This window comes from Oryzias latipes, chromosome 11 (genome assembly GCF_002234675.1).
Source record: "Oryzias latipes chromosome 11, ASM223467v1".
Taxonomy (NCBI): Eukaryota; Metazoa; Chordata; class Actinopteri; order Beloniformes; family Adrianichthyidae; genus Oryzias; species Oryzias latipes.
The window spans coordinates 2470295-2489620 of NC_019869.2; the positions used below are offsets into that span (position 1 = coordinate 2470295).

The following is a 19326-nucleotide window of genomic DNA, read 5'->3' on the forward strand; positions in this document are numbered from 1 at the left end:
TGAAGGGGTTAAACTTTTTTCTGTGTTTCAGTTTATTCCTCACAAAATGTAACACGACAGTAAAACAATAATTTGATTTTGTCATTAAAACAGAAGTCAGTTGACAAAAAGATTTTTATTTGAAGATAATTATGCCAAGCCAAACTGTAAAAAATGTGAAAACATAGTTTGAGAAAGAGAATAAAGAAGAAGTGCACAGAAAGCAGATTTCCATCAGCATGTCTGAGTTCAGGACTGGGAGCACTGGTCTCTCCTGAGAGTCTCTGAGACTGGAGTCTGGGATCCCCTCTTGGCCTCACAGGTCACCTTCTCCCACTGGTCGGCACAGAGCCTCAGGGTGCTGCTCCAGCTGTAGAGGCCGTCCTTCTGCAGCACCCCGGGGCTCCTGCTCTCCTCCCTGCTGCTGCTGCTGCTGCCGACCACCTTCCAGGACAGAGTCCAGTCTGAGGGGAAGCCCTTGTTGGCCACACACATGAGTGTGGCCTTCCCCTGCTGCAGCTCCTCCATGGAGGGGGCCAGCACTGTCAGGGAGGGCGGGGCATCACCTAGGAGACACCAATCAGCTTAGAGGCTCTGACTGGATGGAGTGCTTTCAGTTGTAGGAAGATTTGTGTTCAGGTGTTTTTCTGCTCCATTAGTCATTGATTCACACATTGTTTCACTTCCTTGAAGAAATCTCTCATGCAGATCAGCAACAAGAGAAACTTCAGTTTCTACTGAAAAATGTCCAACTGGGTTAGAGAAGGAGCAGATGCATCTGCATGTAGAAACAAGTTTGGACTGAATGTCTTTAAAAAGCTTCATCAAACATGAAATAAATATACTAATTAGGACAAAAACACAACAAAAATATCAGGTTTCTGTCAGAAAATCCTTGAAATAACAAGTAAATGTTCTGAAATATAAAATGATCAAAAATCAATTTTCTGAGTAAAAACTGCCAATTAATGCACTATGACCGCATTAACATAACATTATTTGCAAAAAAAAAACACTGTTAATAGGATATTGTGTTATTAAAAAGTAATTTGACTAAAAAAAGAGTTTAGGTTTACTCGATAAAAACCAATAACCAAAAATCTTTTTTAGGTAATTTTTTAAATAATTATTTCATACTGGTTCTTCCACCAAAAGTTCACCACTTTGACACAAACTGACTAATGTGTTTTACAAAAACCTCTGACTGAACAGAGACTCTTTCCAGCTGTATTAACATAAACTAAATATTTCTAATTTCTTGATTCACATAGAAATGATGATTTATTCTATTCTAAGGCAACACAATTTTGTATTTTCAAGTTTTACGCAGACTAAGTCTGCTTATAAAAAATGTATTTTATCAAAATTAATAGAATTTTATAAAGAATACTAGTAACTCAGAATCAATTAAAGAAGGAAATAAGACATGAAAACATAAAAATCAGCAAAAAGATCTACTTACTTCCAAACTCCAGTCTGGTTCCTCCACCAAAAGTCCACCACAGTGATCCAAACTGATGGAAGCGTCATACAAAAACCTCTGACTGTACAGAGACACGCTCTCTGACTCTGAAACAAACGAACTCAACTGATGACAGAAAACATGAAAACATCACATCTTAGTCTTAGAAATCTAAATGTTCTCAGTAAATAAACTCCTTTAATGATGTTCCTACTCAAAAACTTGTAAATATTGTTTCGTTAAAATTAAATGATGACACAAACACAGAAATCCCCCCAAAATGTTCAAATGTCTCTTCTGAATCCAAAATAAAAGCATGCATGTAATGAATGAGTTTAAATGTGGCTGCAGTTTGTTTGAACCAACAACTTATTTAAAATGTTGCTCTGCAGAAACAACAAAAATCAACCTTTAATCAACAGAAGTTCTGACTTCAATGCAATAAACAGCTGAGTCAGTCAAATGAAGTAGAATTATCTTTGGAGTTCAATCTGTCTTTGAGCATTTATGATTAAATGTTTCATATTTTCATATAAAAACTCAGTATTGTAAATCTTTAATATCCTGCTGCTCTTTCATGTTCATCTGTACATCCAGACAGAAGATAAAAACAGTTCTTGTTGCGATTAAAGATAAGTTTCCTGTTGAATAAAGGAAAATTTAACATTGACAAGTTTTGAATATATAGCAGTTAGACACCTCAACAATGGACAACAATAAAAAATACTTTGAGATATTGGAAGTTAACACAAATGTAAAATAATTGAACAGTTTTATGGTCATCAAACAAACAGACTCAAAGTGGCTCCTTTTCCAGCTAATAAAAACTATTAGAAATTAAATAAAAGTTACTATTTCCTTAAAAAAATCATATTGTTAAATTATCATGATGATGAAGATGATCCATGTTCCTGTTGGAGTCAGTGGTTTCCATATAGACACTTTGCATCAGCAGCTCCATGCTCCAGTGCTCTGGGAGACTTTATAGTCCTGAGAGTTGAAGACTGGATGACTGACAGCTGTCCTTCATCACAGCAGAAGACACAGAAATCCTCCTCCTCCTCCTCATCTTCCTCCTAAACATGAGTGTGATGTGCGTCCTCATCTGGACTCTCCTCTGCTGCTGCTTTACAGGTAAAGTCCAGAGAATCCAACTCCTCTCCTCTATGAACATCCGTCCCTCTGAAATGAAGGCCACAAAAGCATGAAGCTGCTTTCTGTTTCTGTCTCTGTCTCCTCAGAGTCCAGAGGACAGGTCACAGTGACTCAGCCTGGAGCAGTGAGCTCTGCTGTGGGAGGAACTGTCTCCATCTCATGTAGGACCAGTCAGGATGTTTATGTTCATAACGGCTATCAACGTCTATCCTGGTACCAACAGAAAGATGGAGAATCTCCTAAACTACTCATTTACTGGGCTACCTATCAAGAATCAGGGATTCCAAGTCGTTTTACAGGCAGTGGATCAAACTCTGATTTCACTCTGACCATCAGTGGAATTCAGGCTGAAGATGCAGCAGTTTATTACTGTCAGAGTGTTCATGAAATCAACAGTCAGGCTGTGTTCACACAGTGAAAAACAGTCGTACAAAAACCTCTTTCAGTCACAGAGAACAGAAACTGAACCAATACAGTTCATTGTAGACACACACACACACACACACACACCTACACACACACACACACACGTGTGTGTTTATTTTCCAAATTATTTTGTTAGAATTCTTATTTAGTTTCTAACATTTAAGAGAAAATAATACAATTCTGACTTTGGATTTTAAACACATAAAACAATAAAAACAGACGTTGGATATAAAATACATAAAACAGATATCAGATAAAAAAACAGATCATGGCTGAATAGATTTTTTTTCTATTATGTAAAAATCATGTCAATAGTACATCTGTCAGCTTAGAGTGTTTCATTCATAATTTCATTTTTAATTTACTGAACATGATAAAAGTTGTTGATTGAAGTACAGTTGTATTCATTTTTTTATCCTCATCACCAAATCATCAGTTTTCACAGAATGATGACAGAAAAACTGTGAAGATTTATAAACTAAAGAGAAGAACAACTAGAAAATCCATGAACATGTTTCCACTTTGAACAAACTTTAAATGTATTTGCATTTGTGTGAAAATGATCCTCTTTTTCTACAGACGTTGGTCGTCTTTCTGTTTTTGTCTGAATAATTTGTCTTTTTCATATTTTCTGCTTTATCAGCAGAAATCCTTCTGACTGATTTCTGGCATCCAGTCCGTTGTTCAAAGACAAACTGTCTCCATCAGATGAAAAGTCAGTCAAAGTCCTGCTGCAGCTTCAACTGGGATCTTCAGAGACAAAAGAAGTTTTTGTTCAAGACAACAGACCTGATGAGCAAAGAAACAATGGAGGTGAAAAACAGACAGACAGTTATATACATATAACTACATAAAAAGTGCTTTGATGTGAGAGTCCAGATGAGGACGCACATCACACTCATGTTTTGGAGGAAGATGAGGAGGAAGAGGAGGAGGATTTCTGTGTCTTCTGCTGTGATGAAGGACAGCTGTCAGTCATCCAGTCTTCAACTCTCAGGACTATAAAGTCTCCCAGAGCACTGGAGCATGGAGCTGCTGATGCAAAGTGTCTCTATGGAAACCACTGACTCCAAAAGGAACATGGATCATCTTCATCACGTTATGCTAGTTAATAAAATGCTAAGTGTTTGTCTGAAATGACTGCTTTTTCTTTTCTATGTGAACCAGATATTTAAAAAAAAAAATTTATTGTCCGTTATTGAACTGATTGAATCCTATTTTTCAACAGAAGAAGTGATTAAGGAGTGAGTTCTGGGCTAAAATATTCAAATAAAAAAAAAAACGTTTTCAATGTTTTATCAAGAAACAGATTCCAGTGTTCTAGACTTTGTTGAACATGTGAAGAAACCTCCTGCTGTCATGGTTCATCAGTGAAGCTTGTCTCCTGGACCAAAACAAGAAAGTCAAAGGTCTTTTTTTGCTTTCAGCAAACTGAAACAGAAAAAACAGCATTTTAGCTTTTTTAATGCGTCTCTGCTGCTCTCTGATGGAACCACAGTGGAACATCTGATGGTTTCATGTCTCTGTATTTCTGTGGGTTTATTTAAATCAGACCAAACGGAAGAAAATCTGGATTATTTTTCTTTAGCTTTTGCACATTTACTCTTACTCTGTTTGTTTGCAAGAATCTTTTATTTTAATTTACATCCTTAACAGTGTCTAAGAAAACATGTAAAAAACAAACTTAAATTTAAAATGTAAACTACTACTCCTATTGTATTTGTCATTAAATCCATCCAGTTCAATGTTGTTGATCCTGAAAGCAGAAAGAAGTGACTGCAATAGCAGAGAGAGTTGGTGTTGAGCTGCAGATCATCTAGTAGTTATGATGAAGCTGAAGTTGGTGTCAGTGAGAAGCAGCACTTAGACCCAAACCCAAACTTACTGTTCTGTTTCCAGTTCATCTCCCATCACAGAATCATCTTCAAATCGTAGAAAAACAGCAGTTCACATCAGCTGACACATCAATGTGTCCAACCTGACCTATGAATGTGTCTGTTCTGTTCCTCACTCTCTATGTCAACTACAGCGCTGACCAGCTCTGCATCTGTAGGCTCCTCACAGGTTTTGGATGAAGCAGCAGATGTAGAGGAGGCTGTACAAAACAACGATAATACAGGATCTCACTTATCATGAAGAGATCTACACTCTGACTGTTCATTTCTAATGTTCCTGGAAATGCAGGTCTTCCCACAAGCTTCTTCACTTTCACCTGCATCTCTACCAAAAAGCCGACCAGAGACGAAGGATTTTGATCTAGAAAGCAATTGAGATGTTAAACGTGAATTTATGAAAACACGAGCAGACACACTGCAGAGAACAGTTTGGAGACTGAAACATTTGACCTATGAGCAGATTTAGCTGCCAGGCCTGAAAGAACTGATGCAGAGCTGCTGCTGGGAGAGGTGGCAGTTGCAGCAGCAGCTTTCTGTCCGTCTCTGGCTTTGACGAAGCGTAGGACGTTCTCCATCTGTGTTCCTGGAGCATGACCCTTCCTCTGAAAGTAGTTAAAATCAAGCCTCAGACACATCAGAGTGAAATCAACCTCAGACACAACACCTTGTTGATCAATTATTGAGGCAATTTCAGGGTTATATAACAAACCAATTTCCAGGATTAAAATCAGTGGAGACCTCACAGAGATGATAACCTTAGAGAGAGGAACCAGACAGGGATGTAACATTGAACTTCTTGGCCAGTGGATCAGGCAAACAGCAGACATCAAAGGAGTAAAAGTAGCAGGAGAGGAACAAGAACTTGCCTTATTTGCAGATGATCTTCTAGTATCCATATTTCAACCTAAAAAACCCTACCTATAATTACGGAATCCTTCAAAGACTTTGGTACTCTCTCAGGGTTTAAAATTAATGTAAACAAGACCCAGGTTTAACTTTAAACTACAGCCCCCCTCAAAATATTAAGATGATTACAAATGGGAATGGCAAGCAGACCGAATTACATATTTAGGCATTCATTTGCACAAAGATGTTTGATGTGCACTATGGACCACTTAATAATGAACTACAGTCAGATCTGTAAAGGTGGAATGCAATACCATTTTTAGATCTTCACTCTCGGATTGACTCAATAAGAATGAATGTTTTACCACGAATGTTATATTTATTCCAATGTTTACCATTTCCCATACCCCAAAAGCAATTTGTAGAATGGGATAAGATGTTATCAAGATACATATGGAGAGGTAAAAAAACCAGAACTAAATATAAAACATTACAATAAAACGGATCAAGGTGGCAGAAATCTCCCTCGTTTACAAGACAGTGCTGCCCAGTTGAAGCCTCTTATCAGCATTCGTTGCAGGATGGAAAGATCTAGAGCTGAAGGCTTCTGAAAGAATACAATGAGAAGCTTTATTAGCTGGTAAGTATGATGATTAAATCATCATGCTTACCTGGAATGACACAGTCAAAAAATGTAACTTGGTGTAAGACTCAAAGATTCTTAGATGGTGTGCGTACGACTCAGAGTTTACCCCCAACAATTATGATGGCAGATTTAAATTATGGATTGCAAAAGGAATAACTGATTACAACTTATTTGTCAAAAAGTGAGTGTTTCAAACATTTGTTACCCCTAAAACAAAAACACAGGTTAAACTCTGAGGATTTCTTCAGATATTTACAGGTCAGGCACTATTTCAATCAAAAGATTAAAATACCCGCAGATGACCCGAGGTTTCTTCAAACTTTTCAAACAATAATAAAAACAATATGCCCTACAAAAATAATTTCAAAATGATACAAAAGTATATTGACACATACTGGGGTGAACACGTATTATGTAAAGGAAAAATGAGAGTAAGGAGAGCTCACTATTACAGAAGAGGATTTGGAACAACTATGTTGGAAACAATGAGTCACAACAGAATCAAAAACTTGGCGTGAATTCTGTTGGAAGAGCATAACAAGGTTTCTTACAACACCCTCTCAGAAAAAATACCTAGGAACAGTCAGTAAATGTTGGAGGTGTAGTAATAATGTAGCCAATCACTTCCATATGTTTTGAACTGTGTGGTTGTCACGAAATACTGGTCTGACATTCCTGAACATCTGTAAAATATATTTTCTATTGTCTTCCCATTGTCCTTTGAAAGTCTTTTTTTTAGGAAAATAGATGGCCTGCACAATAAAAGTAAAAAACTGCTCTACATTCTACTGGCGGCTAGTAAGAAAACAATAATCAGAAAATGGCTTAAACCTGAACAACCAACGGCAGAGGACTGGTTAGACAATGTACAAAGAATTTATACTATGGAAATAATTTCTCACTCACGACAACAACAACTGGATGTTTTTTTTTAAAGTACTTGGTCTAAATGGACAGAATATGTAAAGCCAAGAAGATCAGACTTTATGTGAAGTGTCACTGAAATTATGTCATACCATTGTTTTGAAAATCCCTGCTCTCTCACACGTTTGTTCTATTTTCATTTAAAACTGAGAAAGCAAGAACATTGTAATCTATTAATGCAATCTATAATTGTCGTGCTTTTTCAATAAAAATTTGTTTGAAAAAAAATCGTATTGTGACTAAAACATGGATAGTAACACAGAAATAACATGTTTTCCAGAAGTTACAGTATTGCAATAGTAGAGTAATGACATATATACACCAAGAACACCTTCATGCAGATAGAAGCTGTGTTTGATTCCTGGTTCCAGAGTTGATTCAGGATCCGTCTCAGACGTTCACTGTCAGCACGGATCAGAACTGATTCCCAGAAGCTTCACCTCCAATACAGCCTTCACTATTTCATTCCATGTGCTGATAATAGTGAAATCAACTGTAGTGTTTCTGTGTCTTTTTTGTACAAATCAACTGTTCATCAGACAAAAAAAAAAAATCTTCTTGAGATTCTTTGGATCCTTCACTTGAGGTTTCTTCTTTTTATAGACCATCTGTAAAGAAAAATTTAAAATGAGCAACAGACTGTTTTAAGGTGGTGTTCATAGAGAGAAAGAGTTTTGTTCCAAAAAGCCTTTCTCACATAATTTTAAATATTAGCTGAAAGTGGAGTCACATTTGTATGCAGAATCCCATTTACAGTTTTCTCTTGATTCCATTTGACATGTTTTGACATTATGAGCATTTATAGTAAATTTGGAGACAGAAAAACATTTTGGCAAACCCAAAAGCAGAAATGATTCTGCACCTTTTTCCACGGAAAGAAAAAATATTCTCCTGAGGTTTGTTTGTCACTTTTAATGTATATTTTTTAACTAAACATTTTGCTGCAAAGATCTTGAAACAAATTATTTTTAATATACAAAGAGAACAAATTTATTTTTATTAAAGTATATGATTATATTTTACCCTGTAAGACTTTGGTCACATTTGGGGGGGCTTAAATGTAAGTTTTTCAGAGAAATTGGCAGGTGCAGCGGCATTTGCAATCATGTAGCAGTCACGTTTTCCCGCACCTAACAGCGGGCACAGAGGATTTAAGAAAAGTTCAAATTAAACGGCGACCAGACAATTTTTTTTCCATCAGACAGTGGCTGCCTGGGCACATTAAAGTCCAGTGACAGGCGGTTGGAAGAAAGGAAGCAGCACAATAACTGACTGATAAGAGGGTCTCCAAGGTTCCTAAAATTATCTGATGATTGGCAGATTTCAGACTGCCACCCCCCTGCTCATGTGATATCGTCCCACTGCCACCGTCTGATTGAATTGTGGTTGATGCTGAGAAGAACCTGAATAAATCAGAACCTTGGGCTTTTATTGGGAGGCATGTTGTCTATAAATGAGTAAATGATAGATTATTGTGAAAAAAAGATTATAATTTGTGCTCAAAATCTGAATTGTGAATGACCAGGAATGCATAATGGCCTGCTTTTTATACACCTCCAAGCTACCGGGTGGCTGAGGGTCCATTTGATGTGGATGGTGGCCATGTGGGGACATTTCCACATCTGCCAATCGTAGCTGTTGCCGCCCGCCTTATGGCTACTATATTCATGACGTAATCCCCGGCTGACTGATTGACGCCTGGTAGTCACCTGACTGCCGCCGTCTACATTCACCACCACACCAACAACTTATCCAAAAGTCAGGCGGCAGCAGCCAATCTTGAAGATTCTGCCGATGTTTCCCCTCATCTCATTTTCTTTTTGCATCGCTGCATTGATGCGTTTGGTCATTGTGTTGGATTTAGAGTCTTTTGGAACCTTCTGCATATCTTATATTATTCCAAACATCAAGAGAAAAGATCAAAGATCTGAAGCAGGGGTGTCCAAATCCAGGCCTAGAGGGCTGGTGTCCTACATGTTTTCCAACCAACCTGCCATTGAAACTTCTTATTGGCTAAACACACCTGATCCAGGTCATCAGCAGCAGATCAATAGGGCAAGATTTCTGGAAAACCATTCGGAGGCCGACCCTTGGAGCCTGGATTTGGACACCCCTGCTCTAAATGGTCAACACTTACCATCAACAGGCTGGAAGTCTGAAACACAGTAAAAAGACGTTACAGTCAGATCATATAGACTAGAAATGACATTAATTTATAATCTAGTCTTTTTGTTCCAATGATCTGGACTGAATGGATCCTGTGATTTCATTGTTTCTCACCATTTCTGTTTCTCCAACAGCAGTAGAGGACTCCACTGATCACCAGGAGCAGAACCACTCCAGCTGCTCCTCCAACAACAGGACCAACTGGAAACTCTGATGGAGAAACTGAGTAGAAACATGGATCAAACTGACATTCAGGGTCAAAAGACTTGGCAGATCAAAAGTGTTTTAGTGACTTCTTGTTAGAAACTCCTCACATGCTTCTGTTTTAAAGATGATCTGGATTAGGTAACACTAAGGTGCTGGGGCTAAAGTTTACAATCTTACCCCAGTTTGTCTGAATCTGTGTTTTGTCCAGCGTGGAGACGATGTCTTCTGTTAGTCCAGAGAGCTGGAACACACAGTCATACCTCCTCCAGTCCTCATGTTTGATCAATGAAACGTTCAGCTCTGAGCTCATCTGGAAGGTTCCATCATGGTTAGGTAGGATCTGTCCCTTCTCCATACCCTCATGGATCTCCTCTCCATCTTTCCTCCAGAACAGATCAGCTCTGTCAGGATAAAAGCCAGTGGCATGGCAGCAGACCGGAGAGGAGGGAGTCTTCTGGAGAAAAGATACCGAAGGACTCTCTGCACAAAGAAAATAAAGGGAAAAATGTCTCCCATATTCAGCATTTATTTGTATGAACTAGTTAGTGTTGTTGAATCTACCTGTTCTCTGCAGAAAACTCCTCCCATAGTGCATGTAATCCTGAAGCATTTTAGGACACATTGATATGAGCATGTGTTGAATGTGCTTTAATCTCTCTTTGTCTGCATCCCATAAATGTTTTATCACAATAGCTTGTGTTTTTGGTGCAATCCATGTCTCGGTCTGCAGGTCCAGACAGATTCTTCTCCATCATAACTGTACTGTTCAAAACCTTTGACTTCATCGCTTTCATCGTCCCACTCACAGCCGCCTATTCTTTGGAGAATGTGAGAACCTGAACACCAAAGAAGAACACTATAATGAGGTTGGAGTCATTTAGAAATGTCTAATTTAGATTTTCATGATTATTTATTTCATTTTTATTTTACCTTTATTTTACCAGGAATTGTCTTCCTCTTTTATCTCAAGGGTAATAAAAATGATTTTATCTATTAAAACTGCTAGCTGAAAACCAGACACCTTTGGGTTTGTTTGTTTTTACCGTTAGGTCATGTTGATTTGTTTTGTAGAACATTTAACTTGTTTAAAGATGGGAACACTTTTTAAACAAGGATCTCCACATGAGAACTTCTTTGTAGAATTAAACACCGTAAATCTTCAACTTTACCTTCAGTTTGATTTAGACGATCCTTGAAAACATCCATGTTGGCCTTAAATAATTGCTGATTGCGACGACATTTATTTATATAATACTGGAAGATTTTAGGTCTTTCGTTGAATAGTTTTTTTATCCAGTCTTGTTTTGATTCAAATTCTCTCTTGATGCTGTCAAAGTTTCCAAGCTCAACTTTGTCCATTAAAGCCGTAACCACATACTCAGGAAGGTTTGTTTTCTCCAGAAGTGCCAGTGGTGATCCATTTCAGAGAGTGTTTCACTGAAGAAAAAAATTACATCTTATTTCTGCATTTATCAAAATATATTTATAAAAAATAAAGTCCCTAGAGCATCTCCTAACTGAGGACTTATTTTTATTTACTTGTTGCAAATGAATCAATGACTCAACGCCTTAAATAATGTCACTGAAAAAACAAAAAACAAATTATGATCTACAGAGCAGCCTAAAAGTAAAATTGTATGCATGGCAATTTTTGAATATATTTCATACTGAAACACAATTTCTTTTATCAAAATATAATTTACATTTTTGGGTGAACAATATATTTCCTCACAGAGTAACATCACAACAATGATTCAATATTTTTCCCTTAAATTTAGGAGAGCTCTATAATGGAATTTCAACTACACATTTGTTTTTTGACCACTTTATTCTTGAAGGGGGAAACCATTAAACATCGCCAAAAACTTATAATTATTTGCAATAAGAAAAGATCCAGACTTAACTTTTACTGTGTGTTTTTCAACTCAAAAATAAAAAAATCCTCTCCTGCGTCTTTTAACTAATGTGACTGCAAAGCTGTTTTTGATTGACAGCTGTAATCACAGACCATACAGTGCCTTGTGAAGCATAAAAGCAACAATGACCTGGAACCATTGAAAAACAACATTTTTATCATTTGTGACACAATATCAGAACCATGGCTGTTTCAACTCTGCCACAAACAGTACGTTGCTGGAAGCACAGCAATGAATCTACAGTGCCTTGCCAAAGTATTTGGCCCCCTTGAACTTTTCAACCTTTTGCCCTTTTCAGGTGCATAAAGATATAAAACTGAAATATTTTTGTGGAGAATCAACAAGTGGGGGACAATCATGAAGTGGAACGAAATTTATTGGACATTTTAAACTTTAACAAATAAAAGGCAGAAATTTTGGGCGTCCAAAATGATTCCGCCCCTTTCCTTTCAGTGAAGCAAACTTTCTTCAGATGTTCATTGAGGATCTCTGAAGGATCCAATGTTGACCTAAATGACGAATGATGATGAATAGAATCCACATGGATGTAATAAAGTCTCTGTATAAATGCACCTGCTCGATGATTGACTCAGAGGTCCGTTTAAAGCGCAGAGAGCATCATAAAGAACAAGGAACACACAGCAAAAGGTGGGGCTACAAAGTATTAACTTAAGGACGTTGGATAATTTTGCAAGCCCAATTTTTCAGTTTATTTGTTAGAGGAGTTTGAAATATTAAATAAATTCTGTCTGATTGTGTCCCACTTGTTGTTGATTCTTCACAAAAAAGTAACAGTTTTATATCTTTGTTTGAAGCCTGAAATGTGACAAAGGTTGAAAAGTTCAAGAGGACCGCAAACTTTCGAAAGGCACTGCAGATAGATTGCTGTGCTTCTAGCAATGTTCTGTCTGTAACAGAGTTAGATCTGCCATGCTTCTGATTTTGAGTCACAAATGATAAAAATGTTGTTTTAAATTGGTACTATGTCGTTGTTGCTTCTTTGCTTTTCAGGTTTCCTTTTCATTTCCAGCTGAAGCCAGTCTATGACCTTAGCTGACTTTCTTTTTCTAGTTAGTTGAATTTGCTGCATAGTGATTAATTTCAGAAACATTTGTCTCTCTAGTACAGCCCCCCCCCCCCCCCCCCCCCCCACACACACACACACACACACACACACACACTAGAATGAAACAGCTTTCTAAATGTTTTCATCTCCACAAACTCAGCTACCTATGCAGAGTTTTGTTTCTGGACGTGAACAATGACAGCAATGTCATCTGTTTTAGCTCCAAAGTAACAACAATGTCTGGTAGGAAATGTTGAAATAAAAACTGCAGCTTGTGGTCTTACCTGCAGACGCTGCATGACAGAGGAAGAACAGAGTTATGAACATCTTCATCTTTTCTGGTGAAATCAAACACAGATTATTAATCCAAGTGGTTTGGATTAAAGTTAATACTTTTCTATTTAAGGAAATATAAGTCTGGGTTCTAATGGATTAAAAAATAACAGCTGTGGATAAATAGTAAATAAAACCAGATGAGACAGTGATTGGAAAATAAGCCTGAAAAAAAGTTAATTACAAGAACGAAGAAAACCTATTCAACAAATGAAACCAAACAAAGAACTATGGAAATATGGAAGACATTTTTCTTCACCTGATTACTGTAGCTGTATGTTTAGTCATCTGGAAGAACTTTTTGATCTGCTATAGACTGTATCAATTCCTCTTCTCTGCTCTGGTCCTTTTCATCTTCGTCACCACCAGAGTCATCCTCACACCAACATTCTTTGCTGTCTGGCTATCTCCCCAACCACAACTATGCAAACACTGGTCTGTTTCAGGTTGCATTATATCCTAAAATAGAACTGATTTTTATCCTCCTCTATGCTATGCTGTGTCACTCTATGCTTCTGTCTTTTCTATCTTCATTATTCTTTTAGCAAAGTCCACCACCATCTGTCCTTCAACTGTTCTGAACACCACAGCAGGAATTGTTAAAAAACTAAACATCATCCTCCTTTTTTAGAAATCAAGAAGCTGTTTTTTCTCAACAAAACTGATTTTTACCACACAGATACTCACATGTATGTAAGGAATGTTCAGAGGAAACAGCCAAAAAGTCAGAGTGTCTGAACTCGATTCTGTTCAGGAGTCGTCAGCTGCTCAAAGAACCGAGCCCTCAGGCGTTTATCCTCACTGCAGATAGTAAATAATCCCGGTCTTTCATGGGTTCATATCAGAGTCCAGGTCCTTCTGGGTTCAGATGTCTCTGTTGCTGTGAGCTGAACAACAGATCTCTGAGCTCTGCAGGTTGTTTTCTTCTCTGTCTAAAAGCAGAAGCAGAATGTCTAACTAACCTGTCTAACTAGTCTGACCTGATTGAACCAACTTTCTGTTTCTCCACACAGTTCCTATTCTAGATCAGTGTCTCTACCTCTGTGTGTTAGCAGAAGCAACACAGGAGCTGAAGATGTCATGAATAAAATCAGAGCAATCAAGTATTTATCAGTAGTATTTATCTACTCTCCCCAAATGGTAAATGTCATATGTGGTCCTTTACTTCCATTCTTGCTGTGGTAAAAGAAATGTGTTTTATTGGATCCAAAATGACAGTCAGATCCTCTTCTGCTGGCATTTTGAATTTCTGCTTTGTCCATGAAATTGCAAAATAATTTGTGTTCCTTTTTAACTCATTCATTCTTTTATTTATCTACTTACTGTTGCAATTGTTCAAATCAATTCAATTCAATTTTATTTGTATAGCCCAAAATCACAACAACAGTCGTCTCGATGGGCTTCGAAGTAAAACATGAACTTAAAAGGATCACGAATACAAAGAGTTCAATAGAAAAATACTAAAATGAACTAACAAACTGACTAAGCTATACTGGCATCCCTGCCCTTAGACCCCCCTTCGCGGTAAGGAAAAACTCCCCAAAAAACCGGATTCCGGAAAAAACGAAGAAACCTCAGGGGTGCCCACATGAAGGAGGGATCCTCCCCCAGGACGGACAGGCGATTTACCAGAACTCTTAGAGAAGAATTAGCTTCCTAAATACACACACACACACACACACACACACACACACACACACACACACACACACACACACACACACACACACACACACACACACACACACACACACACACACACACACACACACACACACACACACACACACACACACACACACACACACACACACACACACACACACACACACACACACACACACACACACACACACACACACACACACACACACACACACACACACACACACACACACTTCATCCAGCCGTGGTTGTGGGGACGCTCAAAGGCGCGAGTCGAGCCAGACACAGGAACCACAGCCAGGTGTAGGAGCAGGAGCAGAGACAAGGTACTCGGTCAGGTACAGAGCAGAGACGAGCCAGAGATGAGCCAGAGGCAGGATCCACAGCCAGGTGTAGGAGCAGGAGCAGAGACAAGGTACTCGGTCAGGAACTGGAGCACGGATGAGCCAACTGGAGTCTGGAAGCACTCCCACTCCCCAGGAGGGGAGAGGAAAAGAGGGACAATACATGAATCGCACTGTACCAAACAGTGGCATGGAGAACTAAATGATAAATTATGATCAAGAATAGAGGAGAGGAAGCGTAGAAGTAGAAAAGAAAAGAGGACAGAACCCCGGAGCACCATAGTTACCCCAGCTTCAACTTCTAGCAGCCTTTTAAAAGAAAAAGTTATTAAGTTTAATTTAAACAAATTAACATTAAGTTAAATAATCTCTAAATCAGTGTTTTTCAACCAGTGTGCCGCGGCACACTAGTGTGCCGTGGGAGATGATCAAGTGCGCCGTGGGAGATTGCCCTCATTAACTGCACTAACATTTTCCATCTCCAGGATATAAGCTCTTTGTTCATCCAAACAGGCCCTGATGAAACACTGAGTAGTTAAGAATATAAAGGATCTTAAAATTACTTTTTCTTTGTGTTTATTTAATTCTATTAAAGACATTTTGATAAGAATCACGGTACAGCGATTTAGCTGCAGCTATAACTGTGTAAGGAAAAGTCCCGCCCCTTTAACTGTCTCCGCCAATCATTCTTGAAGGCTTAATCACATGTCATCAGTCTGACCAATCAGAAGTGGTTAAAGTCTTCACTTCCTTGTTCTTAATTCTGCTGATAAAGTCGCTCAGTTCTAACAAAAATACCAAAAATAGAGTTCATCTCTTAGAAAAAAACAGCCGCAACTTCCTGCTTTTTCTGCCAATGGATGCTGGTGTGCCGCGGGATTTTGTCAGGGTTAAAGTGTGCCGTGGCTAAAAACAGGTTGAAAAACACTGCTCTAAATACTAACTAGTCTGACAATAAGCCTGTCAAAATAGGAATGTTTTCAGTCTAACTTTGAATGTAGAAACTGAGTCGGCCTCTCTTACATGAGCTGGGAGTTTATTCCATAAAACAGGGGCTTGGTGGCTAAACGCTCTACCTCCAACCGTACTTTTACTAATTCTAGGAACCACAAGCAGTCCTGCATTTTGCGAGCGAAGTGTTCTCATTGGATGGTAAGGGACTATGAGGTCCTTAATATAGGACGGGGCCATTCCATGTAAGGCCTTATAGGTTAACAGGAGGATCTTGAACTTGATTCTGGAATCAACTGGGAGCCAATGGAGCTAAACTAACAGAGGAGTGATGGGATCTCTTCTGCTAATTCCTGCTAACAATCTTGCTGCTGCGTTCTGAACAAGCTGGAGACTTCTTAAGGAACTCTTAGGACACGCTGCTAACAAAGAGTTACAGTAATCCAGCCTCGGCGTAACAAATGCATGGATGAGTTTTTCAGCATCACTCTTAGAAAGTATATTTCTGATCTTAGCAATATTCCGCAGGTGAAAAAAGGCAGTTCTACACGCCTGAGATATGTGAGCCTTAAATGATAAATCCTGGTCAAATAAAACCCCAAGGTTTCTAACTGTGGAATTAGGGGCTATACTTATGCCATCCAGGGAGACTATCTGAGCAGACAGAGTATCTCTGAGGTTTTTAGGACCTAGTATAATGACCTCAGTTTTTTCTGGGTTCAAGAGGAGGTCATTAATTGTCATCCAGGTCTTGATGTCACTGATGCAGGCATTCAGTTTCTCTATCTGGTCATTCTGGTCAGGCTTCATGGATAAATACAACTGCGTATTGTCGGCATAACAATGAAAATTAATGCTGTGTTTCCTGATTATGTTTCCTAGGGGTAACATATAAAGCGTAAACAGGAGGGGTCCTAAAACTGAGCCCTGTGGGACTCCATAGTTAACTCGAGTGCAGTGAGAGGAATGGCCATTTACATTAATGAACTGATACCTATCGGATATATAGGATTTAAACCACTGGAGAGCAGATCCTCTGATCCCTATGTCCTGCTCTAATCTATGGATAGTGTCAAAGGCTGCACTGAGGTCCAACAGGACCAGAATAGAAACTAGTCCCTTTTCTGAGGCCAATAACAAGTCATTAGAGACTCTAACTAGTGCAGTTTCCGTGCTGTGGTGGGGTCTAAACCCCGACTGAAAGTCTTCAAAGTGGCTGTTGTCCTGTAGGTGGCAGTAAAACTGCTTAACTACAACTCTTTCTAGGATTTTAGAAATAAAGGGCAGGTTTGATATCGGTCTATAGTTGGCCAAGATGCTAGGATCCAAACTGGGCTTTTTCAGAAGAGGTTTAACAACTGCATATTTAAAAGACTGTGGCACGTAACCCGTTTCCAGAGAGGCATTTATCATTGTTAATATGGGATCATTAATTAGGGGAAAAGTTTCTTTAAAAAGTCTAGTGGGAATTGGGTCTAACAGACACGTTGACGATTTGGAGGACGTAATAATTGATGTTATTTCCGCTTGATCCACAGCAGTGAAGCAGTCTAATGTTACAGAGGTTTCTATGGATGCCTCCATTTCTACCGCTTCAGCCTGTTCTGGGCTGATGGTAGGAATAACTTCATTTAACTTATGTCTAATATTTGAGATTTTACTATCAAAAAATGTAAGAAAATCATCAGAGCTGAGAGAAACAGGAACATGTGGTTCTACTGAGCTCTGACTGGGAGTTAATTTAGCAATAGTGCTAAAAAGAAATCTTGGATTGTTTCCATTCTCTGATATTAAGGTTGAATAGTACTGGCTTCTAGCTCTACGCAGAGCTTTTTTATAATTTAATAGGATGTGTTTCCAGATATCCAGAGACTGCTCTGAACCGGAGCGGCGCCATTCTCTTTCCAACTTACGGGTTTCTTGTTTAAGAGAACGAGTTTCAGTGTTAAACCACGGTGCTACTCGGTTTTGTCTGACGAACTTAGGTTTCAAGGGGGCAACAACATCGAGTGTACTCCTGAGGGCTTGTAAAGCATCATTAACAAAGTGGTCATTTATACTAGGACTGATGCTATGGGAGCTGGACTCAGAGTATTTTCTCAGAATATCACTAAGTACTGGCTGACCTGTGTGTTTAAACTCAGACACAGAACGGTCAGTTAAGGTTCTTCTAAGCTGTTTCTTATTCACTGGGGCAGAAGGATGTTCCAGTGTAAACTGGAAGGTAATCAGAAAGTGATCAGAAATGATGGGGTTAAGAGGAAGGACACTCAGCTGGCTGATCTCTATACCATGGGTTAGAACAAGGTCCAGGGTGTGCTTATGACAGCGAGTGGGTTCATTCACACTTTGGGTGAAACCAACATCATCTAATAAAGCTGCAAAAGCCTTTCCTAGGCAGTCACTGGGGTCATAATGAATGAACTGATTAACAGGAACTTTAAGTCAAAATAACAATTTAGGTTTTCTTGTTGTGGTTTTACAGTGTTTTACTCTTAAGTATACAGATTTTTTTACAGTGTACCTAAAAACTGAATATTAGATGTTGGAAATAAAATGTTAAATTCTTACAGCGAGTCATGGGTCCAGCCAGAATCAGAAAACAGAAAACTCCAAGAGAAAACTTGAAAACTCTGAAACAGTTTCTTCTCTCAGCTTGAAGATTCTTCTGATTCTGTTTTTCTAAAAAGCAGATTTAGTTTTTTCCAGAATTCTATTCAAACCGTTGTCATGCATGCTACAATTTCTTCATGACTAAACAGTATTGCAGCAATGTTTCTTTCTAGAAGGACAAAAAGGGAAGTTCTTTATTTGAACATGATGATTATTTATAATCTACATTTCCAAATGTCTGTTTTACTAAATAATCCAAATATCAGAGAAATAACAGTGATTTGGTCCAAATGATTTGAGGTTGGTATGAAATAATATTGTAGTATTTAGTCTGAAGTTTTTCTGCTCACCAGTTTGTTGTAATCCATGATCAGAGTGCTGCTCTTTGTCACAATGTGACGTGACAAGAGTGGCCTGGTGTACATAGGAGGCAGATGACTCTTAAGTTCAGGAACAGGTTTTATTCTCTGGTCTCACACTCTGGCTGCACAGCTCACACATCCCTCCCTTCACACTGAAGCTCCTTCTCTTTTATGGGCTCCAGTTAATTGGCTGGCCACACCCAGGAAGGAAATCACATTTAAACAAACATTTCAAACATTTTGGTTTGTCTGAAGATTAATAACCCCTCTTGTTAAAGTAAAATATGTCCAACACAAGAGGCCCTCAGCTCTCATCTGTCTGCCCAGCTGTTGGACAGGACAAGTTAAAAAAAAACAAACAAAAAAAAAA

At 38.5% G+C, this 19326-nt stretch overlaps 1 long non-coding RNA gene, 1 pseudogene and 1 gene segment (V, D, J or C); 1 reads left to right on the plus strand and 2 right to left on the minus strand.

Moving 5' to 3' along the window:
• LOC101173480 lies at window positions 1-2402 on the minus strand. The segment is given in 3 exon segments: window positions 1-545; window positions 1442-1493; window positions 2382-2402. Coding segments are annotated over 3 exon segments (390 nt in total).
• Window positions 2403-2548: 146 nt separating this feature from the next.
• Window positions 2549-4073, plus strand: LOC110015846. The gene is made up of 3 exons (XR_002291106.2): window positions 2549-2575; window positions 2683-2757; window positions 3669-4073. It is a non-coding gene; the product is annotated as an uncharacterized LOC110015846 (long non-coding RNA).
• A 1106-nt stretch (window positions 4074-5179) lies between these two features.
• Window positions 5180-14104, minus strand: LOC101173719 (annotated as a pseudogene).
• Between the last annotated feature and the right edge of the window lie 5222 nt (window positions 14105-19326).